We start from the raw sequence: 27,155 nt of genomic DNA, 5'->3' as shown, positions 1-27,155 counted from the left end.
TGTTTTCCCGGAAGCTTGACTGATCTCTTCTACAGAACAGTTCCCCACCTCCCAGCTACACATACACAGATACGCAGTTGCATCAGGGAGGCAGAAGTGTGGGTTGGATTGGTTTTGTGCATGTGTGTGTTCAAGGCTTGTGAACAGCTCTCAGTTGAAATCTAGAATGATGCAGACTCCTCTTTTCATCAGCCTCCTTGCTGCCTTCATAGCCCTGGGTGAGTATGGAAACTTTTGAGGGGGTGGGGTAGGGGGGAGGCTTTGCAGCCCCAGTAAAAAAATGCTGCATGTTTCATCTCACAGATAGTCCTCTGTGCAAAGCAATCATCATTACTCCCTGGGTTGGAACAAAGAGGGTGCAGAACTTTTGCAGGAGTCCACTCATTAGCATCTGCAACAATATATTGAAATGGGGAAACGATGGGTGCTAAGGAAATAATAATAATAATAATAATAATAATAATAATAATAATAATAATAATAATAATTTATTTATACCCTGCCCATCTGGCTGGGTTTCCCCAGCTGCCTCTGGGCAGCTTCCAAGAAAAGATTGAAAATACAGTAAAGAATCAAACATTAAAACTTCCCTAAACAGAGCTGCCTTCAGATGTCTTCTAAAAGTCAGATTGTTGTTTATTTCCTTGACATTGGATGGGAGGGAGTTCCACAAGTACATCCGTCTTCGGTGATATAATATGCATGCTGATTTCCTAGAGGAAAGGCTTGGCTGGGGGAGAAAAGAGCCAAGCCTGGAATTAAAGAGACAAGCGAAGCCAAGCATCCTGTTGTGACAACCTGCCACAGCTTTGCTGATTCGGTGAGATACAATTTCCTGATAAGGCATAAAAATAAAAAAAGAGAGAGAGGGAGGCATTAGGAGAGCACATACTTTCCATGTGTTGTAACATCTGAGCATCCAAGGGTTGGGAGTCTGTGCTTTTTTATCACTCGTCTGGCAGTCAGAGAGATGGAAGAGGTGAGAGTTTAATGCCTCTCAAACATACCCTGTGGTAATGTAGTTTTTCCAAGGGCTGTTGACACTACAGTCAACCAGGAGGAAACAAAATTCCAAAGAGATTGGAGTAAATTTATGGATTATATAAATAATAACTGTAGAGATTTGAAAACTCTAGCAGGAATGAAATAAACCTTACGACGTGGACTGGATATAATAAGGAACTGAGGAAAGGAGACTGAAGTAAGAAAACCTGTTGAAGGGAGGGAGGGAGGGAGGGAAGTCAATGCTCAGCAGAGTGTTGGGAAAGAATGTGGGAAGATGATTGTTGAATAATACTGTACTTTGTTTGTGTGAAGTGAAAAAGCAATAAAAAGCATTATTTTTTTTAAAAAAAGACAATGTGCAGTAGCATATATCTCTGAGAGTTACATGTCAAAGTGGGTGTGTCCAAAGTTAAGGAATGGGTGTGGCCTATTTGGTTTATTTTTTAAATGACAACGTGAGGTTCGGGTGGGGTCAGGAAAAAACCTCTTTGAATCACAATGAATCTGTGAGAGATTTTTTTTAAAAAAATAAAATGAACAAATTTGAGGGGGCCTTGCAGGGGCACAAAACATTTGGCATCTCAGCGGGGGTACCTATTAGAATCATATTTATTTCTCATAATATTTTTTTTGGGGGGGGGTTCTTGGAGGGCCACAGAATCTTTTGGCAGCACATGAGACTTATGGAAGCAGTCTGATATAAAAATTAAGAATGGAAAATTTTTGAGACCCTCAACTCCCCCCCCCCCCAATAAACAACTTTGGAATCATGATCACGGACTCTTTGAAAGAGAGGGATAGAAGCTGTCAATTTTTTTAATAAGAAAATGAAATTTCTTTTTTAAAAAAATGACATTTGGGGTGGGGGACCCCCCCCAAAAAGCACTTGAGGGGCTGGATGCAATTCACAGCTTGTGAGGTAGCCCCCACCCCCAATTTAGTGGGACAGTTGCATAAGGAATAGGCATCAGACATGGTGTTGGTTTTATTTTTAAAAAACACAATTGGTTTTCCAGTAAAGCCTCTAAGTAGTTTGTAGAAAAATGGAATAAATAAAATCATTGCCGGGCCTTTAAGTCCTGGACCTTGACTGAATTTTTCTGTTCCATAGTGTTGCTCTTTGGCTGGAGCCCTGGCTGACTATTCCCAAATACCTACTCTTAGCTGCAACCAGCAAGGAGTAACAACAACAACAACAACAATAATTTATTAATTATACACCACTCATCTGGCTAGGTTTCCCCAGCCACTCTGGGCGGCTCCCAACCAAATATTAAAAACACAATACAGCATTAAACATTAAAAACTTCACTAAACAGGGCTGCCTTCAGATGTCTTTTAAAAGTCAGATAGTTGTTTATTTCCTTGACATCTGATAGGAGGGCGTTCCACAGGGCGGGCGCAACTACTGAGAAGGCCCTCTGCCTGGTTCCCTGTAACCTCACTTCTCGCTGTGAGGGAACCGCCAGAAGCCCTCAGAGCTGGACCTCAGTTTCCTGGCTGAACGATGGAGGTGGAGACACTCCTTCAGGTATACCGGGCCAAGGCCATTTAGGGCTTTAAAGGTCAGCACCAACACTTTGAATTGTACTTGGAAATGTAATGGGAGCCAATGTAGGTCTTTCAGGACTGGTGTGATACGGTCTCGGCGGCCACTCACAGTTACCAGTCTAGCTCCCGCATTGTGGATTAATTGCAGTTTCTGGGTCACCTTCAAAGGTAGCCCCACGTAGAGCACATAGTCCAAGTGGGAGATAACCAGAGTATGCACTACTCTGGTGAGACAGTCCGCGGGCAGGTGGGTCTCAGCCTGTGTACCAGATGGAGCTGGGAGACAGTTGCCCTGGACACAGCATTCACCTCCGCCTCTATGGAAAGCTTTGAGTCCAAAATGACTCCCAGGCTGTGCCATCAGGGGCATGGTTACCCCATTCAAGACCAGGGAGTCCTCCACACCAGCCCACACCCTGTCCCCTAAGAACAGTACTTCTGTCTTGTCAGGATTCAACCTCAATCTGTCACTGGGAGAGGAGAGAAACAAAGTGATATTATTAAACTAAGCATCTGAAATATATTTGTTTGTTTGTTTGTTTGTTTGGTTTTTATATGCAAGAATGTGATACAAATAAATATACCAAGTTTTCTCATGTACTGTATATCACAAAAAAACAGCATAATAAATGTGGAAAGAAATATCTACAACCATATGTTTCATTATTAGTGGTCAATGTATAGGTTCTTGGTTTATGAATTGGTTAAAACAATTAGGGAGAAGGAGAAGGAGAAGAAACTATTCTCACTACAGCCAACCAAAGACAACTAACCACACCCTAAGCCACCCTGAATGTCTCTCATCACTAAGGAAATGATTTCTCATTTTGATTGTGGCACAGGAGCTGGAGAGCTGGAGTGGAAGCTGCTGTAATTACGTTATATCAGGACTCTGCATGCAAGTAATATGAAAAAGAGACTGTGTAGGCAATCAGTGTCTCCAGACCTCCCAAACCAATGGAAATTGATGGGTTTCTGTTTGCTAACTGACCCCAGCACTTCGCTGCCACACAGCTTCATAGCTTTCCTACCCTGGGGACCCCACTAGCTGAAGAGGATAATTGGGATGAGGAGAGAGAGGGGGATGGCGGGTTGAGATTTAATTGATACTCTGGCAGATAAGTACCATACTTTTCCATGTATAAGACTGGGGGTGGGGTGGGTTTTTTTTCCACCCACCCACCCCACTCACACACGAAAACAAAGATCACCACAGCCAACCACAAACAAACAACCACACCCTAGGCCAACCCCAACCTCTCTCACCACCAAAGGAGCACAAGTGAACAGCACAAGCAACGCTGACACCAAACCTTACAGACATTAAGCATAATAGAAACATCGCCACCCGACCCCACCACCCACCCATCTTCCCTCCCTCCAGCCCTTTCCCCCCTCCCCCTAATGTCTCAACAAATGAAACGGATTTGTAAAAATTTTACATGGAAAAAATACGAGAGACATTACACTTACTTCTGTAAAACAAGAAAATCTTTAAGAAAAAAGACTAGGTTTCTTTTTACTGAAAATTTTGTTTAAAATAGAGGTCTTATACATGGGTCTTCTTTCTTTGGTGGTCACTCGTAGCCAAGTAAGTTTGTCTTCCATAAACACAGTTTTAACAATGAGTCCATAAGTGACTGTGGAGGCCAGTTCTGGATCCACACGTCCTTCCACAGTGGGGACATTGGTTTCTGGGTGGGAGTTGATCACGGTGTGGATTTGCCAAGTGTGCCTTCCTCTTAGCACGTTTCTCCCTTGCGTCCTGGGTTTGAGTGTCTTCAAAGCCCATGACACCTTTGGTAAAGGCTGTTCTCCAACTGGAGTGCTTGCAGGCCAGTGTTTGCCAGTTGTCGGTGTTTATACTACATTTTTTAAAGATTTGCCTTGAAACAGTCTTTAAACCTCTTTTGTTGACCACCAGCATTATGCTTTCCATTTTTAAGTTCGGAATAGAATAGTTGCTTTGGAAGACGATAATCAGGCATCTGCACAACATGACCAGTCCTGCCTAGGGGGGACATGGGATTGGTCGATGCCATGAGCCGTAAATGGTCTGCAGCGTGTTATTGATGTCTGGGGCAAGGAGGGGTGGTGTTGATTGGGTGTTGGTGTGGAAATTGGGTGGGCAATAGGCTGCTTCTCCCAGCAAGGGGACAGACGTTAGTGATTTCAGGCAAACCCCCCCCCCTAAAAAAAGCTCAACAACTCTGGGCATTCTTCCCCCATTTTTTAAATTTTTAGGGAAAAGTATAAAGAGTTATTAGAACCTAAAATGCCTTGGTGGTTCTCACCCTTAGAAGCGATAGCAGTAAAAAGGAAAAAATATGGAATCAAACTGGGACATATATAAGGATTTATCAGAAGAAAAAGATAACAAATTGAAACTGAAAGATTATGAGGAAATCACAGGGTGGATTCAGTACCACCAACTAAATGAGGTGTTCAAAGCAGATTTTTTTTAAAAAGGTTTTGCAAGTGAAATTTCAACATTAGATAAAGAATTATTAAATAAAAGAAAGGTAATTTCTAAAATGTATGGAATTTTGTTGGAATGGGAGATGTTTTATGACTTTATCGTGTTTTATGACTTTATCGTGTTTTATGACTTCCTTGATATTGTATGTGGGCTGGATCTGGTCTGTGACCGAAATAATAAAATCCATTCATTCACAATTTTAAAAATGAATAAATAGAACATTAAACTTTTTTTTTTAAAAAAAACTTCCTTATAAAGGGCTGTCTTCCGATGTCTTCTAAAGGTTGTATGGTTACTGTATTTATCTCCTTTGCTTAGTGGTTGCATAACTCCATGCCCTCCAGCATTTATCTGATGAAAATAGGGATGTCCTAAGGAAAAGAGGGACATCAAATAAGAAACCGGGATGGCTTCTGTAAATCCAGGACCGTCTCTGATGATTGGGACACTTGGAGGGTCTGTAATGACTTTAGCCAGAGGGAACCTGCCCAGGGTTTGAGTACACCTTGTTTTGGTGCATCTTGAGTTCTTAACTCTGGGTAAAGAAAAAAGTGGGAGGAGAGAAAGGAGAATTAACAACATTGACTTTTCTTATTTTCTGTGCTTTCAGGAATGGCTCTAGAATGTGAGCAATGTACTTCGCCAACAAGCCACTGCTCAGGACCTATGATGCAATGCACCCAGGAGCAAGACACATGTGTTTCCCGGGTGTTGAGTGTCAGCATTTCTGGGTTAGGTAAGTGGAGATGACCTACAGCCACCAGCAGATTTGAACAAATGCGTAACATCCTCTTGCCTGGGTGGGGAGCAGGGTAGGGCCAAGACATTTGGGCATCTGAGGAAGACCCCCAAATGTCAACCACCCCTCATTCCCACTAGGGAAGAAGAGGAGACGTCCCAACAAAGGAGGAATGGCAACTAAAGCTATTTGAATACATTGAGTTTGCTAAAATGACAGAAACAATTAGGAATGGAACAAGCCAAAAGTTCACTAAGGAACGGGAGTGCTATAAAAATTACCTAGAAAAACACTGTTCTCAAATAAAACCTTTATTATGCTTTGATTAATTTTTGCAAAAGACAAAACAATTATAATAACCAACAAGTACAGTACCAAGGAATGGAAAACATCTAAAGAAGGCAGTTAAAGAATGGGGAAAAAATGACTCGAATTGAGGTGGTGGATGGAAGTCAATTCAAAAGATTAGAATTGTTAAGGTTTGATCATTATATACAAGTATGGGGAATGGGTGGTGCGGAAGATAATTAGTGGCTATGTTATTTTTTTCCTCTCTCTTTATTTTCTTTTACTATGTTACTTGGGTATAGTTTGAATTATAGATGGAAAATGTTTATGGATTTATGCAAAACAAAACTTAATAAAAATAATTAAAAAGAAAGAGAGAAGAGAAGAGGGAAGATCTACGTCAGGAACAAGGGGTTGAAGAAAGATGGACACCTGCTTCCCCGGGGGACCCTGTTGCGTGAGGCAGTCTCCTCACCTTGCCTCTTGGTGGGGAGGCTGGTTCAGCTGGGTTCCTTGCTGTGGTTTAATTCCCTGGAGATTCCAAATGTAACCAGTTACCCTACCTTCTGTCCACAGAGAAGCTTTTGTTGAGTACTAAGCAAGGAAACAAAGGGCATTTCCTTGACTTGGATTGAGAAAAGTGCTAAAATGATGAGAATGATGCCTGCTACGTATCTAGCACATATCTAGTAAAAGGTAAAGGATCCCTGACAGTTAAGTCCAGTCGCGAACGACTCTGGGGTTGTGGCACTCATCTCGCTTTACTGGCTGAGGGAGCCGACGTTTGTCCGCAGACAATTTTTCCGGGTCATGTGGCCAGCATGACTAAGCTGCTTCTGGTGAAACCAGAGCAGCACATGGAAACGCCATTTACCTTCCCGCCAGAGCAGTACCTATTTATTTACTTGCACTTTGACGTGCTTTCAAACTGCTAGGTTGGCAGGACCTGGGACCAAGCAATGGGAGCTCACCCTGTCTCGGGTATTCGAACCGCCAACCTTCCGATTGGCAAGCCCAAGGCTCAGTGGTTTAGACCACAGCATCATCCATGTCTTGTCACATATCTAGTACCCAGCTCTAAATGGCTTGGGATCCAAGTACTTAAAGGAGTGGTTTCCTGCTTTCAACTGCAATGGCCCTGCTGATGGTTTTGCTGGTGGGAGCTGCTGCCCAGCTGGCACTGACCCACAACCAGGCCTTCTTAGTGGTGCTGGAGTGCCCTCCCTGATGAGGTGTAATCTGTTTCCCACATTATTAACACCCAGGAGGAAGTTAAAACTAGGCATTTATTTAATGGCTGAAAGATGCCACGTTGATATTATCAGCTCAGGGCATGTGACTGTTCTTGAATGGTTTCCATTTGTTTCATTTGTTGATTGTATTTCTTTGTGGTTTTCTTGCTTCCGAACCTGGATTCTTTTCAGGGTAGAGGTGGGCTAAGGATTTAATGAAACATGAACTCAAGAAACTGGTGCACGATGGGCCCGTGGCCTGCCTTAAGACCGTATGCTATGATTGCTAAATATGCTGGGGTGTGTGGCCGGTGGCTGCCCACATTGAGGCTGAAGCTATCGCTTGTGTTTCACGAGATTTGCCTTCTTTTGATCCCCCCAGACCAAAATGTTTTTGAGAAGGGTTGCGGCTCATCAAAATTGTGCGGCAAAGGGCCCCAAATCATCAACACTGGCCCACTTGGAACAACAGTAATCAAGACTCATTGCTGTGTGGGAGCTGCCTGCAAAACAACATGGCCCCCTAGTAAGTCACCACTTGTCTCTTTATCCTTTCCTCACTCTTTTCATCAGTCGCTTGCTGACAACCTGGTATCTGAGTTTCATCCTGATTTAGACTAAAGGTTGCAGGAAAATGAGAAGACACCCATCTGCAGAATAGTGACATTTTATAAGTGGCCATTCTTTTTCTTTTAAAAAGAAATGCTGTTGCTTCCCACACCCCTTGGGAAACCTCGGCATTGATTTGATGTTTTACTGTGGCCTCTGCTTCTTCCAGACTGCTTCGCCAAAAACAATGCCCTAGGTGCATCAGAACAAATGCTCAACTAAGATGGGATAGAATCAACCCCCCATGTAAGTTTTGTGCAAGCATATCAGGAGGAATGCTCAATGAACAGGTCATGTGGATGATGCTAAAATACCTGGAACAGATTCCCTATACAAGACTGAAAATTTTGGGCAAAGAAGATTCTCACTGCAAAGAAGGAGAACCTGCAGCTCTCTAGATCATGGTTTCCCAAACGTGTGTCTCTATCTGTTTTTGAACTACAACTCCCATCATCTCTAGCTAGCAGGACCAGTGGTCAGGGATGATGGGAATTGTAATCAAAAAACAACTGGAGACCCAAGTTTGGGAAACCCTCTCTCGATGATGGCAAACTGCAACTCCCAATATCCCTGGCAACTGGCTAGCTGAGGCTGATGGGATTTGAAGTCCAACAATAGTGGAAAGGCTATAGGTTCTCTGTCCCTGGCTCTATGGAAATCTGGCCTAGAATTGGAAGCATGTGAGGAAATGGGAGAGTGCAGGTCTTCAGTGGTAGGGCCAATCCAAATGCCTGACAGTTTAAGGAGGGAGGGCAGGAGGAACCTCTCCCAAAGATGGGGAGGAAGGGGCTGTCATTTCAGGTGAGATGGTGCCCCCATGTATGAAGCCAAAGATGGCAAAAAACATGGTACTGGCTTGTCAAACGTGTCTCCTAGACATATGAGGCACTGAGAGCCAGTATGGTGTAGTGGTTAAGAGCGGTAGACTCGTAATCTGGTGAACCGGGTTTGCGTCTCCGCTCCTCCACATGCAGCTACTGGGTGACCTTGGGCTAGTCACACTTCTTTGAAGTCTCTCAGCACCACTCACCTCACAGAGTGCTTGTCGTGGGGGAGGAAGGGAAAGGAGAATGTTGGCCACTTTGAGACTCCTTCAGGTAGTGATAAAGCGGGATATCAAATCCAAACTTCTCCTCCTTCTCCTCCTCCTCCTCCTCTTCTTCTTAGCAGAATGGGAGGCACTTAATTTTTGTGATCTTCTTCCTAATCCCCTTGGCAGCACTGTTCTTCTTACATCCCAAATCTGATTTTCTCACCTTTCTTCCAGTTCCAAGGAGAAACACCACGTTGAATGGAAGGCAATGCTCCACTTGCCCATCTGATGGAGCCGAGTGTAAGTTTCCGCCCATCAAATGTGCTGGAGAAGAGACCAAATGCTTTGAGATATCTGGAACTACAACCATAGGTAACTATAAATCACCTATTCTTATAAGGGTTTGTTGGAGGAACTTGATTTCTGCAACTCTTGTTGCAGATTGGCCTCATCCACACCTACGATGTTTTCTGAGGAAGGTAACTGAGAGGGCTGTGGGATGACAACTGTAAACGTTTTTTGAAGGCACCAATCATCTAGACCAATTCCAGTCTGATTTTGGAGCTGAATTAGTCTGGGTTGCCTTGAAGTGGTGACCATGATCGAGAGAGAGTCAAGGGGAGGGCAGCCTGACTTCTACTCCTCATCCTCTTTGTGGTTTTGATACCTTAGTATCCTCCTGGACCACACTGTGGGATGGGTATCGGAGGTACTGCTTTACATTCCCATTTCCAGCATCATAGAGTAGCATTCATGCAGTTATGCTGTGGAGTTCTGCAGTCATTTGGAGAAGTCATTAGGAGATGTGGAGCATGCTGTTATTGATGCATGCCCCCCCAACTCTGTTTCTAAACAGTATCTGAATCAGGTGCAAGTGGGCATGAAATGGGCTGGTGCCTGGCACAGTGATGGGCTGGATTGGGGCCAAAAAACTGAGCTTAAATCCTGGGATAATGTGGGTTTTGTGGGTGAGTGCTTCACTGGTCTGGGAAATCTGTCCGTATGAGATTGCATTGTCCCTTCCAACCCTATGATAGTATGGTGTCTATAGCCCTTCTTGGCCCTAGTGATCCCCAGATTGGATTAGGGTGATGCAGACTACATAGGGCTCCCTTAAGGTTGGCCTAAAAGCTTCCAGTAAGGCAGAATCCCCCAGCAACATATCAACAGTATGAAGCACCTGTCTTGAAAGAGCTGCACAAAATGCTACTAGAAATGTTGAGAAATAAAGTCTTGCCTCCATGAATGGCTTACGTTGTATACTCCTGCCCAGTCACTTCAGCCTTTGGCAAAGAAATTTGTGATAGTGCCCAATGCTCTGGAGGCTTCACTTCTGTCCTCTAAGACAGGGGCCTTCAGTGTGGCGGCCCCTGCCTTTTGGAATGCACTGCCACCAAACATCCGGCAGGCACTACAGTATTGGCATTTAGAGACCTGCTTAAAATCATAACTTCACTCAGACCTGAGGGCGTGAGCCAGCCATGTTTGATGTATTAAGCTGCTCTACTGATCTGAAATGCATTTTGCCATTTTTAGTGATTGTTTAAATCTCCAGCTCTCCCAATAATTCCCATCTCTTCCTTCTCCGTCCCCTCTCCTCTCCCCCTCTCATGCAGCTGCTTACACAGAGAGAGGAGGGAGGGAGGGTGGGGGGAGGGAGGGAGGGAGGAAAAGCACCTATCCTCCTTCATGTAAGGAAGAGAACAAATGAAAGCCGCTAAATGTCCCCCTGTTCCACTCTTGGAATTTGTTTCCTGGCCAGCTTGCCCAGCCACTGACTCCCCCACAAAATAGAAAAGTGTAATCACTGGATGAAGTATCTCTCCTGATAAATGACTGACGTTTCCTTCAATTCTCTATGCAGCAGGACAAACCTCAAACACCCTCCTCAAGGGCTGTGCAAATGAACTGGCCTGTCAAGCAATGGAAACAGGCACCAAAACATTTGGGAATGTGATACAAGAAGTCAAGTCAGCTAAATGCACAGATGGGGCGGCCAGTACCATCCCAGGATCCCTTGGACTCCTCTTCCCAGTCCTTAGCGGGCTGCTGCTGGTCAAGTTCCTTGCTTGATTCCCCAGTTGATGCTAAGATTGGAGAATCCACTTTGAGCTATTCCTCTTTGCTGCTTGCTTGCGGCTACTATTGGAGCCACCTGCAAATGCTGAAGAACAAGGGCCAAAGGCCACTCTCCAGTCTTGTCTGTCTGGTCCTTGAGAGTCTTCCTCTGACACCTCCCTGTCCCTTTCACCCACCTTGAGTGCTTTTGGCTGCCTGGAATGTGTCTTTGTGCTCCAATGATGCTTCTAGCTTGCCTGGTTGGAAGACAGAGATGGATGGCTGAGTGTGTGTGCACAAACTAGTCTCCTATGCAAAGGAGAGCTTTACATTCGCTAGTTCCCCAACAGTTGCCTCAGGCTCTGCCTACCAAAGGCATGTGGCCCCCAGTTATTGGTTGGTATCTTTACCAGCAGGTGCCACTATTGGTTGGCAGACAAAGGAGGATGGCTGTGTCTGTACAATACACAACTGGATCTGGATCGTGGCCAGCAGTCACCACTGATGCCCTCCTGGCCAGTGGTATTTCCATCCTGATTCAGCACTGGGCCACAGAGTCAGCATGCACCTTTTCACTGAGCTAGGGTTTTTCTCTAGGAATTGGTGAATCTGCCCATTTCTCTCAATGTCTCCCATTCCCCCACCGCATAATAGTTCATAATAGTTCAGTTCTTCACATTTCTGTGTTATTATTTCCTTTTAAAAAATGGAATAAAGGTCACGAAAAATAAACACCATTTTAGTGTCCACTTCTCCTAGCATACATTTTTTGTATGTCAAACATACACAAAGTTTGCAAGCAATTTCCTGTAATATGCATTTTTGCACACTATATTTAATGAGTTTTAATGCACATTAACATATGTGATTATGTACACATTGGTTACTTGCAGAGTGGTGCTACAGAAGTGGAGATTCTGAAGGATACCTGCTTTTTGGTTCATGCCCAAATAAATCAAGCTATTGCTGTGCTGTTAGCAGTTTTTCTTCACATGTATTTTCCATAGGTTTGCCCTCAGGTGAACTCATCAAAAGGATTTCTAAACATATATAAAACTCCAAAGGTGTTTATTGCAGTGAATGGGGGTAGCAGGGCCTTGGACATCACTTCCGAGGCCTTGTGGGGCGTCAAATGCTTTGCAAGGCCTTGGACATTGCCTCGGAGGTCACATCAGGCTTCTGACATGACTTCTGGTAGAAACCAGGAGCCCCGCATTATGGGAGCCGAGAACCCACAAAAAAATGTGAGTACTCAGTCCCCCAAGAGTTGTTGCCAGTGTGTCAATGTGTACAAGAGAGAGCGAGAGAGCGCAAGGGAGGCAGAACTAACATATATGTCACAGGAAATTGCCTTAGAGAACTACTACAAGCACAGTTCTCTCCCCAGTGATAAACTATATTTGAACTGCTGTGCCAGCAATGCCAACAGTTTTTGCCTCTGCTTCCCACCTTCCAGCTTTTCCTGCTATTGTGGTAAAACCTCTCCTTGGGTTGTTGTCTTTTTTAATATCAAGAAGTATCTTAGTTGATTAAGGAACAAATCTAATACTGTGTGGCTTTTTACCATGTATCTTTACTGTGCTATATGAGGCATCCATATTCCCACCGCCATCACATATGTATTGAACCTGTGGATTCCATCAAATGCACATGCAGAGATCTTTTAAATATATGTGTGTGTGTGTGTGTGTGTGTGTGTGTGTGTGTAAGTGAAAGAAATAATATGCTTGGAAGTTGGGGTATTAAATAAAACAAGACAAATAAATCAAGCTATTGCTGTGCTGTTAGCAGTTTTTCTTCACATGTATTTTCCATAGGTTTGCCCTCAGGTGAACTCATCAAAAGGATTTCTAAACATGTATAAAACTCCAAAGGTGTTTATTGCAGTGAATGGGGGTAAATTCTGGTTTCCTTAGTTTGTGAGAGGCAGCTGACAAGGCTGTCACTCCTTTATTGTTTGTTCTCTTGATTGAGTCCCTGTCAAGTGTGGGCAGCATTCAGCTCTGCAGATATTGCTGAATTCAAACTCGCCATCACTGCCAGCAAACATAGCCAATGTCACTGTCCGGGTTACAGGCAGTCGGAGTCCCGGCTTGGTACATTGGGACCTGGGTAGAGGTCAGGAAGCAGGAATCAACAGTCCAGGGTCAGCAGTCCAGGGGTCAGGAAGCCAAGGGTCCAAGAGTCAGGATACCAGGACTCAGAAAGCTAAAGCCAAAGCCCAGCTAGGTGTGTAGCGTGTTGCTGTGGCAAAGAGCCAGAGGGAAATGCTGGTCTTATATACCCCTCCTGACCCCTGCCACCAGGTGCTACGAGTCTTCTGTCAAGCCTCACCTGTGCGGCCGCGCCTTGCCCTTCCAGGCCAAACTCAGGAAGGGCCCCAGTCCTGCGAGGCCCTACCAGTCACAGGGCCTGGCTGCTGCATGCACTCATGATAGCCAATCAGCAGGGATAGTTGTGGTTTAGAAACATCTGGAGGGCCAAAGGTTCCCGACAACTGCTGTTAAGGAATGGGCTGCTATTTACAGTTGTGAAAGTCACACAAGAAGAATTCAACATTAATTTATATGCCAGTCATGTAGCTTTGCGCACATTCAATCCTGACAATCCACTTGCAAAACTGTTGGCGGTAATTGAAGATTCCAACAGAATCTTGAAGATAAATTTCATGTTGGGCAAGTCCCGAAATCAGAATGCTTTGGATGGCTGCAGTTAATGAAATAGAAATGATCGCTGCATATGTTTTGCTGATGAACTTTTCACTTATTTTATTTGGTTTTGTAATATAGGTTTTAGCTTTATCAGAAGACAGAGAATTGATCATTCATTTACAGGCACAGCAACTCATTCACAGAAAGACCCTGCCAGCCTTTCTAGGATTATTTGGCATCCAGTAATGTGTGTGTGTGTGTGGGGGGGGAGACGACCCACTCTCATCCTCCTAGAGAGACCATCATTTAGTTTTCGCTATGGGAACTTGGTCCCGACTTTAAGGTGCTAGCAATGGGAGTTTGCTGATCAGCTAAGGCCATTATCTTGCAACGAGATTAGCCTGACTATGCAAGTTTCCCCTTGAAGATTCTAACCTTGCAGATACTGAATCACAGGCCTGGAAGGGACCCACTGATATCACCCAGGCCAAACCTATGACACATCATTGTCCTCAACCACAAAATAGAATCAAACCATCAGCCCAGGCTGCGGAGTCCATTTCATCATCTCCTGAAGAGAGCATCAACTGCATGAGAGCACTTTGAGGAATCCCCTCCTCCATCTTCCCACAGCTTCAAAACATATTCTAGCAGTCAAAGGCTTGACTCTGCCCCTCCTCCTGTCTCAATGATTATTCTACCAGCTCCTCTCCTAAACACAAATATAGGGAAGGTTGGTGGGTTTGTAGAAGGTCCACGCACACAGCTGTGATATTTCACCCCAGTTTCAATGTTGAGGAGAAATAAATGTGAAGGATGTGAGGGGTCTATTCAGGTGTTCTGACTTCCAGCCAAGCTCACCCAGACCCCCGTCAAGAAGAGCAGGGAGTCTTCCACAGGGGGGACCTCAGCTGCCGCTAAGGGGAAGAAAGCCTACCAGCCTCAGTTCTCCTACTGCATACCCTCCAACATTTCTCTGATTAAAATAAGGATGTCCTGTTGAGGTGGTAGTTGAGGTCCACCAGCCCAAAGGAGGGCCTGTTTGAGTGGTTGGGTGGAGGGATACCAAAGAAGGACGTCAAAAAATGCTGGGGTGATCGGTTCTAGTGCTTTATTAAAGAAAGGTACAGACTTAGAACGGTGTGCAGAGCTGTGGGACAGACACTGCAACAGTGACAGGCCTTCATGACTTGTCCATGCCCAAACAAACTTTCATATATTCATATACCTGAAGGAGCGTCTCCACCCCCATCATTCAGACCGGACACTGAGGTCCACCTCCCAGGGCCTTCTGGTGGTTCCCTCACTGTGAGAAGTGAGGTTACAGGGAACCAGGCAGAGGGCCTTCTCAGTAGTGGCGCCCACCCTGTGGAACGCCCTCCAATCAGATGTCAACTACCCAACTTTTAGAAGACACCTGAAGGCAGTCCTGTTTAGAGAAGTTTTCCATGTTTGATGTTTTACCGTGTTTTTAATATTCTGCTGGGAGCCACCCAGAATGGCTGGGGAAACCCAGCCAGATGGGTGGGGTAACAACAACAGCAACAATTTATACACAAAGCGGCATAAGCCAATTTGACCGGGTTTCCCCATTGCTTCACTTGACCAAATGAGAACATAGGTGGCAAATACAGTGGTACCTCGGGTTACATATGCTTCAGGTTACATATGCTTCAGGTTACAGACTCCGCTAATCCAGAAATAGTACCCCAGGTTAAGAACTTTGCTTCAGGATGAGAACAGAAATCGTGCTCCGGCAGCGTGGCAGCAGCAGGGGGCCCCATTAGCTAAAGTGGTGCTTCAGGTTAATAACAGTTTCAGGTTAAGAACGGACCTCCGGAATGAATTATGTACTTAACCTGAGGTACCACTGTACCCAGATCTTGCACATGGTTCCCTTTCTTTACCTTTCCCAAGCCCCAAGATAACAATAGCCTCAAAGCAAGCCAATTAGCCCGTATCATAGCAAGTGAACATAAACATATATGAGTTCAAGGTTACAACAACTACCAATTAATTGTGGGGTTGTTTTGACTGCCAAGATGGCGTTTGCAGAGCTTCTGGAACAGTTCACCTTTGCTTCATCACAGTAGAAAATGGAAAGCCCTCAAATTGTGGTGGGCAGGACTCCGGTGGCTTTCGATCTGCTGGCTGCAAAGCTCGATCAATCTCAAATATAAGCCCGACAGCCAGATCCCTGAGCTAGGCAAGCCTAGAGTCAACATAGCAAAAAGGAAGAAAGAGCTGTCCCTGCTGTCTGCCACAGATAATAAAAAAAGACTTGTTTGTGCAGTACATAGTTATCTACAGAACTTGTTACCACAAGTTTGGTGAAAAAGGGCCTTCTTTAGCATGCACCAAAAACACAAGGCACTTAAAACAGGAGGCCCCATTAGCTAAAGTGATGTTTCAGGTTAAGAACAGCTTCAGGTTAAGAATGGACCTCTGGAACGAATTAAGTACTTAACACGAGGTACCACTGTACTTGCAACAGTATAGTCGTACCTTGGTTTTCAAACAGCTTAGTTCTCAAACATTTTGGCTCCCAAACACCGCAAAACCCAGAATTGAGTGTCCTGGTTTGCAAACTACTTTTGGAAGCCGAATGTCCGGCAGGGCTTCCCACGGCTTCCAATTGGCTGCAGGAGGTTCCTGCAGCCAATCAGAAGCCGTGTTTTGGTTTCTGAATATTTTGGAAGTCGAATGGATTTCCGGAATGGATTTTGTTTGACTTCCAAGGTACGACTGTATATTGAAACAGGGAACATATTGGTGGTGTCACTGTAAAAAGATGAAAGTCAGAGGTAGGCTGCTGACTTTTAAAGTTGGTAGCTGCCACCTACTGCACGCTTTCCAGATGATTGTGGATTTATTCCTATGTGCATGTTTGAGGGTTTGGAGAGGACCAGTGTGGCATTTTTAGTGAAGCTCCAAGGGGGGGGGATGAGAGTTGTCTTTCATCTGGTGGAAACAAGAAATGTTGGCCAACTCCAAGGATACACCATTTTGGGGGGGGGTTATGACCAGTGGCGTAGCGTGGGGGTGCCAGGGGTGCCGGCCGCACCGGGCGCAACATCTGGGGGGGCGCGAGTCCAGAGGGAAGGGACAAGTTCCTTCCTCCGCCGGGCTCCCTGCCGCCACCGCCAGCCTTGCGCCCTAGCGCGTGCGCGCCCCCCGCCGCCGCCGCTGCGGCTGCGCTCCACTCACTGCTCGCAGGATGAGCAGCCGCTGCAGCAGCACCGACGCCGCCACCAACGCCTGGCTGGGCACGGGCAGCCTCCGCACCCCGACGCCGACACCATCCCCTCGGCCCAGCCACAGGCGGCGGCTGCTTCTGCCGACTGGGAGGGAGGAGAGCTCCGAGGGGCCGCGCCGCGCCCTGTGCTCCCCAAAACCCTCTGAGAGGAAGCCGGCGGGCGGGCGAAGGTCCCCCAGCGGGCGAGGGTCTCCCGCTGGCTCCGGCTCTCAGCGCAAGTCTCAGCCACGGGGGGGGGGGGGTTGGGCGAGGACGGAGTGCGGCTGGAAGCCCCCGGACCAGGCCGGGGGGAGGAGAGGCGCTCGCCAAGCCCGGATCTGGAGCACCTCAGAGCGCGGGCTCCACCTACAGCCCAAGGAGAGGAGGGGGCGGGGAGGCGCCCGAGGCGAGGGGGCTTCGGCTGCCTCGGCCCGCGGGGGCTCCGCAAATAATAAATTTAATAAATTCCTGCTGAGCCTTAAGGGGGGAGTCCTTGGCTCCTTCGCTCGCCCCCAGCCCCAGTTGCGTAGCATGGGGGGTGCAGGGGGGCTGGCCGCAACATCTGGGGGGCGTGCGCTCGCACTCGAGTGCTAAAATCCAGGCGTTAGGGGGCGCAAATTACTTGCCTTGCCCCGGGTGCTGACAACCCACGCTACGCCACTGGGTATGACAGATGCTACAGCCTTTGTGTGATCTGGGGCAGGGCCAGTCCACTCATGAGGCAAGGTGAGGCAACAGCCTTGGGTGGCAAAATCTATAGGGGCAGCAGGTTCAGCCTCCAAGGAATGTATTGCTCCTGTTGCTGGTGTTTCCGCAGTGGCCACAGCAAATGTGACAGCTCTTTGATGGCTGCATTTGCCTTCCCCTCCTTGTCTCTGCCTCTACAGCGGCCTCTTGGTGAATAGGAGGCACTGCTGGTCTCCTCCCCCCTTGTTCCCAATATAGGTCTTTATTCCCCATTTCCCCCATTTCCTGGTGAGAGGGGACACAATGTTGTGGCTTGCCTCGGGTGTCAAAATGTATAGGGCTGATTTGTTTGCTGTTTGCTGCTCCCTGTTTAACAAGTGTATCTGAAAATGAACAAATGTTACAAAAATGCATGTTTCCAGAGAAGTCACATGCTTGTTCATTTCCTTGAGTAAAAGAGCCTAAACAGGTAAGCCAAAAAACAAACAAGCAAAAAAAAAAATCCCCCGCAAAATTGCAACTGGTCTCAGTATAATTTATGCAGCCTTGATGAAACAGTTACTGGTCCCATTTCTTAGCTTCCGTTCTACAGCTTTCAGTCTCTCAGCCACCTTGGAACCACTCCTAAGAACTCAGGCCTTGAACAGGCTCATGTCCAACTTTTCTCAGGAACCTCTTATGCCTTATGACCGCTAGGTGGCAACCAGAGAAACATACCTTGCCCACCACTTTGCAGATTCCATGAGCCCTACTTCCCAGATAAGATGTTTCAAAGACAACATTGGTATTGTGATAGCAGCTACCTTCCATGTGTTGTCAGATCTCAGCATTTGACCACTTGGTAGCCTGTGTTTTCTCCTTTCTCCTTCATGTTTTATCCAGGATGACTCCAACCTTCTCGGTAGTCACAGATGATGATGATGATGATGATGATGATGATGATTTATAACCCCCCCCCCTCCCCAGCCAAGACTAGGCGGCTAACACCAGGTAAAAACAATTGATTAAAATACAACTTAAAAACAAGATTAAGTACAACATTAAAATGCAGCCTCATTTCAGTAGAAACTCAAATCAATAGTGAAGAGGTGCCTCTGGAATGTCTCTCACACAAGCCCTGAGGCAAGCTGGTTTCCCCGAGGGCTGATGATGCTACAGTCGTCCAGGAGGTGACAGGGGCAGGAGAATGATGTTGGATTTCAAGTAGGGAAGGAAGAATCTGTCCCTTCCCATTCTAACACATTTCTCATTTTGAGAAAACTTTCCTCTAAAACCCTGACACTGCACCCAGACCCCCCAAGTGTCCCTATTTCCCAGGGACAGTCCCAGGTTTACAGAATCCACCCCAGTTTTTTATTTGATCCTGGAGTGTCCCACTTTTCCTTAGGATGTCCCTATTTTCATCAGAGAAATGTTGGAGGGTATGGAGTTGTGGGACCCCTGAGGCAAGGAGATAAGTGACTATACAACTCTTAGAAGACTTCTGAAGGGTCTCCTGTATAGGGAAGGTTTTTTAAAAAAAAGTTTAATGTTTTGTTATGCTTTCATTTATGCTGGAAGCCACCCAGAGTGTCTGGGGCAACTCAGTCAGATGAGTGGGGTATAAATAACATCATCATCATCATCATCATTAAATAAGATACCCCTAATTGAATCGGAGAAATGTTGAAGGGTATGAGATGGTACCAGATTCCCCATCCCCTGCTTGGGCTCAGAAACCTCATTCCCACTGGCCCAATGTGACTAATGGCTTTTCCTAAAGGGACTTGCCCAGAGTTTTACACCTCATTTAGTGAAATTCAGTGGCAAGCTGAGTTTTTAATCTTGGGAAAGGAAAAAGGAGGAGGAGAGAAAAGAGAATTTAACAATGTTGACATTTCTTGTTTTATGTGCTTTTAGGAGTAGCTCTGGAATGTGAGGAATGTTCCATCTTTGGAAATAATTGCACTGGACGTAAAAAGCCATGCTCCCAGAATCAAGACACATGCAGTGTTTCCGTGACAAGCGTTAACCTGACTCTTGAGGGTAAATGGAAATGACCGAAGGCTACCAGAAGAGTTCAAGAAATGCCTAATTTCCTCTTGCCTGATTGTGGTTGGTTCATTGATGGTGTGCAGAGGAGGAGTCTGGCTCAGCTGAGGCCCCTGCTATCAAGGGTGTACCATGGGTTGCTAGCGCCCGGGGCAGGTCAAGTGTTGCGCCCTCCCCTGGTGGTCAGTCCCTTCGCTGGGCAGCATGTAATCAAGGCTGGCCCAGGGGTGGTTCGCGTGCAGGTGTCCCTTCGCTGGCCATGAGGAAAAGGGGGCATCACCTTGGCCTCGGCCTCAAAGGCTTTGCCTGGGTGCAACTTGCCTCCCCACAGCTCTGGCCTCAATGACAGAGCCTGTTGTGGGCACATCTGGTTGTGCCCCCTCAGAAATTTGCACCTGGGCAGTGCTCTTTTTCTTTAGGGATCCTCTCATTTTGACTGAAGGAAATTGCCAAAATTGGGAAAAATAAATACAGTAAATGGACAAAAGTACAAAGATTCACAAAATGCTTAGGCATATGCATACCCCTGCGTACTCCCAGAAAAAAAGCTCTACATCTGGGGCTACAGCCCTGCCCCCACACTACGCCACTGCCTGCTGGGGTTAAATTCCCTGGAGTTTCCAAATCTAAAAAGTTACCCTACATTCTGTCCTCAAATGAGTTCGCGTGGACCAGTAAGAAAGGAAACAAAGGCTGTTTCCTTGACTTGAATTGGATTGAGAAAAATGGTAAAAGGATGAGGATGAGAGTGGGGCAAAGTGCCGCTATGTATCTAGTACACATTCAGTAAAGGTAAAGGGACCCCTGACCATTAGGTCCAGTCGTGACCGACTCTGGGGTTGCGCCGCTCATTTCACTTTACTGGCTGAGGGAGCCGACATACAGCTTCCGGGTCATGTGGCCATCATGACTAAACTGCTTCTGGCGAACCAGAGCAGTGCACGGAAACGCCGTTTACCTTACCGTGGGAGCGGTACCTATTTATCTACTTGCACTTTGACTTGCTTTCGAACTGCTAGGTTGGCAGGAGCAGGGACCGAGCAACGGGAGATCACCCCGTCACAGGGATTTGAACCCCAAACCAGCCTCTCTTAGTGGTGGTGGATTGCCCTCCCTGCTGAGGTGGTATTTGTTTCTCACATTATTAACATCCCGGAGGAAGTTAATGTCCACCTAGGCCAAGGGTAGGCAAACTAAGGCTCATAGGCCACAAGCGGCCCAAGGGGGTGGTTTAACTGGCCCACGAGCTGCCCCCAAACTGAGCCGCCTGCTCAGCGAGTCCCTGCGAGCTGCACTAAACTGGTACAGCGCAGTGCAGGGACTTGCTTCCGTGGTGCCGGAAATTGCATCTGCGTAGGCGCTGATGCCAGAAATTGTGTCTACGCAGATGCAGACACCAGAAATCGCAGTCGCGTGCGCTGCCACGCGCAATCTGGCCCACGGAGGGATCTCCACTGGAGTGAACTGGCTCAGGCGAGGTAAACCTTGCCAACCCCTGACCTAGGCATTCGTTTAATGGCTGAAATATGTTATTCTATTGAAATCATTAGCTGAGAAATCATTAATGACGATTCCTGAATGCGTTCCAGTCATTTTATTTGTTAAGTGTACTGCTTTGCTGTTTTGTTTTGGGGTTTTGTTTGTTTGTTTCCCGACCTGGATTCCTTTCAGGAGAAAGGTGGGCTAGGGATTTAATAAATATGGAATCGTGAAAATGGTGCAAGATACGCCAGCGGTCAGCCTTGAAATCATATGCTATGATGGCAAAAGATGCTGAGGTGTCTGGTCAGCAGCTGTCCATCACTTGTGCTGGGCCCTGTATGCATGTGTGATGTCACACACTGAAAGGAGGCCCAATGGCACCCACCACAGCCATGGGGAGGCCCGACAAGGCCTGTTGCAGCCATGGGAAAGCCCAATGGGACCTGCCATGACTGCAGGGAGGCCCAACGGGGCCTGTTGTGACCTCGGTAAGGTCTGGTGGAGCCCACCAGGGTGCAGAATATTGATGGGCCTGGCCTCCTCCTAAATTTTGGAGGGGCCTCAGCTTAGATGATGCCCCTGCTACCCACATTGAAGCTAAAGCTATCTTTTCTGTTTAAAATAACTTTCAATCCCTCCAGGACAAATTGCTTTTACGAAGAGTTGCTTCTGAACTGTGCAACCAAGGCCCCCTCATCGTCAACATGGGCTCATCGGGAACATCAATAACCGAGTCTCGTTGCTGTGGGGGAGATGCATGCAATACAACAAGACCCCTTAGTAGGTCACTGCTTGTCTTGTCCTTTCCTCATCCTTTTCACCACTCGCTTGTTGCAGCCTACTTACTGAGCAGTCATCCTGATCTTGTCCAGTTTAAGGAGAATTAGAATACATTGCCTATTTATTGCGTTTTCATTCTGATTTGCCTGATGGGCAAATTTGCCTAGTGATGCACTTCCCAGTGCATTTCCCAATTAAATCAGTTTTAGCTGTGCAACCTCAGATTGAATCCCACCCCAAAATAGCAGTAGCCTGGAATTTCCCATATACTTGTTGCCAAATTCCTGCTTTAGTTGGGAGCCGTTTCTTAAATATACTGTATTTTACTCAAATATAATGCTCACCTTTTTTGGCCAAATTACGTTGCAAAAATTAAGGTGCGCATTAGATTTGATGGCACATTTACATTTGGCAGCAAATACTTTTTTGGGTTTCAAGGTTCTGAAGATTGAGGTGCATGTTAGATGTGATGGTGCGTTAGACCCGAGTAAATACGATAATTCGACACTCTTGCAAAGTGATTGGGAAATGCACTGGGAAGCATGGAATGCTTCTTCTGCAGTAGTTTCTCCACCTTTGGTTCCCACTCTGCACTCAGCTCTAACACTGGCCACACCCCAGGAATCAGCTTCAACTGGTTGGCTAAATCAAATGAGGGTAGATGATGGGTCTCAAGCCATTGCTGAATTACGGCCATTGCAAGACAGGGCCCAGTGGATTGAGTAGATGAGAGCAATTGTGGGTCCAATGGTCAAGAAGGTGGATTCTGCATGTGCTGTAGAGGAAGTGGGGGCAGATGGGGCTGCTCAACCTGAGAAGGCAGCTCCTCTAGGAGAAGGAAAACTCTGAACCTAAACCTCCACTGCCTTGTGGGATATCTTCAGGGAAGAAGAGGCTAAGGGGTAAATCCTACACAAATCCAGAGTCCCTAAGATGGTTGGATGGTACCTTGTACCTTCCAGCAACTCCTGCAGTCATTGTTGTTGTTGTTTAGTCATTTAGTCGTGTCCGACTTTTTGTGACGCCATAGACCAGGGCATGCCAGGAACTCCTGTCCTCCACTGCCTCCCACAGTTTGGTCAAACTCATGTTGGTAGCTTCGAGAACACTGTCCAACCATCTCGTCCTCTGTCATCCCCTTCTCCTTTTGGCCTCAATCTTTCCCAACATCAGGGTCTTTTCCAGGGAGTCTTCTCTTCTCATGAGGTGGCCAAAGTATTGGAGTCAAAGTATCCTGCAGTCAAGCTGGTGCCAAATGTATTGCTCTGCTCTGCTTTGGACCACATCAGCGAGGCCAAGAGGGGGGTGGGTCCAGTCATCTGGGAAGCCCAGGACCTCTATGCACACTGCCTAGGTTGATGCGCTGGAGAGGTCACTTTGGGGCTGCTAATACAGTGGTTTGACTTCCCCCTGGAAGGGTACTCCGTTGCCTCTCGTGACAGATGGATGCCAAGAACAATAAGTTGGGTGTGTACAACGGCAGATCTTGGGGGCCCAAATTTCAGCGGTGCCCTGTGTGCTACCAAAATTGGTGCCCCCCATTCTTTCCTTCCATTCTAAAGTATGTCATAATTATTGTTTATGCATCCACTGCAACTGAAGTGGTTATGCTCACCTAAATTTGCCTCTGGTGTGTGGAAAAGACGATGTCTGGCAGCATCAAAGTGTAATCTCTTTCTGATTTTTAGGAGGCTAGCTCTCTATAAGTTTGTACAGTGGTACCTCGGATTACAGACCCTTCAGGTTACAGACCCTTCAGATTACAGACTCCACTAACCCAGAAATAGTACCTTGGGTTAAGAACTTTGCTTCAGGATGAGAACAGCAATCGTGCAGTGGTGGTGGGAGGCCCCATTAGCTAAAGTGGTACTTCAGGTTAAGAACAGTTTTGGGTTAAGACTGGACCTCCAGAACGAATTAACCCAAGGTACCACTTTATTACTATAGTCCTAATTTTTCACTTAAAGCCTGTATCAGGATTTCTTTGGTGAACTCTATATATATTTCGCCAACATCTGTGAAAATAGGAGCCACCTAGAAAGGGGCTGACATTTCTGGTAAGATGGTTCCCCATGTCTGAAGCCAAAGATGGCAACAGATACTCTGCTGTCCTATCAAACATGCCATATGAGGCACTTGGCAGAATGGGAGGCACTTAAAAAGTGGCCTGATATTTGCAGTCTTCTTCCCAATCCCTTTGGCCACGCTGTTCTTCTTGCATCCCAAGTCTGATTGTCTCAGAGCCAAGGAGAAACACCACATTGAATGGAAAGGAATGCTCAGTTTGCCTACCTGATGGAACTGAGTGCAAACCCATTAAATGTGCTGGAGATGAGACCAAATGCTTTGAGATATCTGGAACCACAAATGAAAGTAACTATAAATCACATATTCATATGAGGGGGTGTTGGAGGGATGTGGTTTGTGTGAATCTTGTGGCAGAATGGCCTGACCCACACCTAGGGTGTTCTCTAGAGAAGGTAATCAAGGAGGTGGTGGGATGACAATCATAGACATTCTTTGAAGACAGTAAATCATCTAGACCTGTGGTTCCCAATGTGGGGCACACACCGCACAGGGGGGCAATTTGATTTTTAAATGGAGGGGCAATTTGAAAAGGATTTATTAACAGTGAATGGCCTTTTAGGCTTCCTTCACTTTTTGAATAATAAAAATTATATGTCACAGGGGGTGGGCATCAGGATTTTAGAGATGCTTAGGTGGGGCATGGCAAAAAAAAAAAAAAGGTTGGGAACCACTGCCCTAGACCAATTGCAGTCTGGTTTCAGACCAGAGCCTTTGGTGTGGTGGCATCCGCCCTTTGAAATGTGCTCCCAGTGTACATCAGGCAAGCACGTTCTGGCGTCTGCTTAGAATCACAGAAATATAGACCCCAAAGCTCATCTAGTCTAACCCCTTGCAATGCAGAAATCTCAACTAAAGCATTGATGACAGGTGGCTTAAAAGTCATTGCTTCCTTCAGGCTTTGCCTAAAGCACTGATCCAGCCATGTTTGATGCATTGCTAATATAGTGATTCGAAATGCATTTTGCAATTTTTAGTGATTCCTCCCTCTCCCTTGTGTTCTCCCCTCCACTCCCTCATTTAACTGTGTAGAAAGAAAGAAAGAAAGAAAGAAAGAAAGAAAGAAAGAAAGAGAGAGAGAGAAAGAAAGAAAGAAAGAAAGAAAGAAAGAAAGAAAGAAAGAGAGAGAGAGAGAAAGAAAGAAAGAAAGAAAGAAAGAAAGAAAGAAAGAAAGAAAGGGAGAGAGAGAGAGAGAGAGAGAGAGAGAGAGAGAGAGAGAGAGAGAAAGAAAGAAAGAAAGAAAGAAAGAAAGAAAGAAAGAAAGGGAGCACTACCCTTCTCTGCTTCATGCAAGGGCAGGCCAATTGAAGTTCCCCAAGTGCCCTCACTTCCCTTCCCCTTCCCCAGCATCCCACTTGTAGAATTTGGCTCCTGCCCGGGTTAGCCAGCCACTGAGTGCCCACTACACAAATGGAATAGGAGGAAAAGGAACTCACTGGGCATTGCCACTCTCCTGACATTGACTGTCATCTCCTTCAATTCTCTCTGCAGAAGGACAAACCATAACCACCACCATCCTCAAGGGCTGTGCAAATGAGCTTGCCTGCAAAGCAATGGAAATGGGCGACCCATTGCCTTTGGGCATGATCCAACCAGACAGCTCAACTAAATGCACAGATGGGGCGGCCAGTGCCAACCCTGGATCGCTCGGACTCCTCCTCCCAGTCCTTAATGCACTGCAGCTGGTGAAGCTCCTTGCCTGATTCCCCAGTTGATGCTGAGATTGGAGAATCCACTTTGATCTATTCCTCTTTGCTGCCTGCTTGCAGCTATTATTGGGGCCACCTGCAGATGCTTGTAGAACAAGGGCCAAAGGCCACTCTCCAGTCTTGTCTGTCTGGTCCTTGAGAGTCTTCCTGGGACACCTCCCTGCCCCTTTCACCCACCTTGAGCGCTTTGGGCTGCCTGGAATGTGTCTTTGTGCTCCAATGATTCTTCCAACTTGCCTGTTTGGAAGACAGAGATGGATGGCTGAGTGTCTGTGCACAAACTAGTCTCCTATGCAAAGGAGAACTTTACATTCGCTAGTTCAGTTGCCTCTGGCTCCGCCTACCAAAGGCATGTGGCCCCCAGTGGGCTGCGCTGAAGGGATTCCCATCCCTGCTGTAGAGCTCCCATAGCCCATAGTCTAAAACAGAGCTTTCCAAACAGTGTGTTGCAACAACATGTTTGTGTGTTGGCTGCAGTGTGTTGCCCGAACACTCCCCACATTCCTCCTGGGGCTGGAAAGGAGTTAGTTTCAGCCCCAGTTTGCGAGTAAAATTGAATTACTGCTTTGAGAAATGATGCATGTCTATAAAGTGTGTCACCAACATGAAAAGTTTGGAAAGCTCTGGTCTAGAAGCACATTTTTACATCTACTGCCCTCCAACAAGTGCCGTGTTGACGGAGGAAGGTCTGGGTTGGTGTCTTTACTGGCAGATGCCATTATTGGGCTGTTTCTGTACAGCTCTCCTGAGTCTCAAGCAGAGTTTATTCCATGTTTGGATGTCTGCAAGTGGTTCTCTCCGAGCCTTATTTCAATTTTCTCTTTGTGCTTTGCATTTGTTTGAAAATTGACGATGCTTTACTGCTCTGCTGCTTTGTCATTTTTGGCATGGTGCATCGTTGATATATTGCAACCTACTTGGATGTTGGTGGCAAGAAAAGGTGGGCTAGGAATCCTTTCAGTAATAAAGGTAAATAAAAGGTAAAGATAATTGCAATAGGTGTGTGAAAAGCACCTTTTCTCCAAGTAACCACAAGTGTCCAGACACAGGACGGTATGAGTAAAAGGCTAGGTTTGAATATAATGCTAAGTTAAAACATGAACCTGCAATTCACTTACATAATGTTGCACCCCACCCTAATTTCTGAGCAGTGCAAGATATCAGGGGTCCAAGTTCTGTGTTTCCTTTGGAAATGAGGCACAGCAGAGACTGTGGTGTCTTTATGATATATGGTTTATTTACACACATACACAAACTGAGTCTGGATGGAAAGAGCTCAGAGCATTCACATTTCAAGAGGGTCTCTTGCTCCTCCCATGGGTATGGCAGGATTGGATCTAAGAACACATTGGCCATGCTCTTTGTCTCCTTGTTGCAGCCCACATGGGGCTCTTTGACAACTTTCTTCATCCTTGTCACAGCTAAGAGCCTGAAGAGGATTTCTCCCCAGACTACAGGCAGTGTCCATTTCACAGGGGGAGGGGGTCCATTCCTAGCCCCC

General features: G+C 46.3%; 1 protein-coding gene across 2 annotated transcripts; it reads left to right on the top strand.

The window, feature by feature from the left end:
* Positions 1–23: 23 nt before the first annotated feature.
* Positions 24–27,056, top strand: LOC309346050 (phospholipase A2 inhibitor NAI-like). Of its 2 annotated transcripts, none has more exons than XM_081869704.1 (5): positions 24–218; positions 5,646–5,771; positions 7,677–7,820; positions 24,102–24,233; positions 25,437–27,056. In XM_081869704.1, exons 1-5 carry the CDS (start codon positions 167–169, stop codon positions 25,646–25,648), a joined length of 666 nt encoding a protein of 221 aa, XP_081725830.1. In that variant the 5' UTR covers positions 24–166; the 3' UTR covers positions 25,649–27,056. The 2 variants fall into 2 exon arrangements, with proteins under 2 accessions (XP_081725830.1, XP_081725829.1); XM_081869703.1 differs by lacking the exons at positions 24,102–24,233; positions 25,437–27,056 and adding exons at positions 9,171–9,308; positions 10,801–11,386.
* The last annotated feature ends 99 nt before the right edge of the window (positions 27,057–27,155 follow it).

This window comes from Podarcis erhardii (assembly GCF_964252035.2).
Source record: "Podarcis erhardii genome assembly, chromosome: 7".
NCBI classification, from domain to species: Eukaryota; Metazoa; Chordata; class Lepidosauria; order Squamata; family Lacertidae; genus Podarcis; species Podarcis erhardii.
Note: the sequence above shows the minus strand (reverse complement) of the source record. Positions and strands in the feature narration are given on the sequence as shown.

Bases quoted from the DNA above. Each gene is read 5' to 3' on its own strand.
- LOC309346050 (XM_081869703.1), top strand. From the start codon at position 167: ATGATGCAGACTCCTCTTTTCATCAGCCTCCTTGCTGCCTTCATAGCC. The intron at 219-5,645 runs GTGAGTATGGAA...CTGTGCTTTCAG, and splicing joins TGCTGCCTTCATAGCCCTGG to GAATGGCTCTAGAATGTGAG. The intron at 7,821-9,170 runs GTAAGTCACCAC...CCTTTCTTCCAG, and splicing joins CAAAACAACATGGCCCCCTA to TTCCAAGGAGAAACACCACG.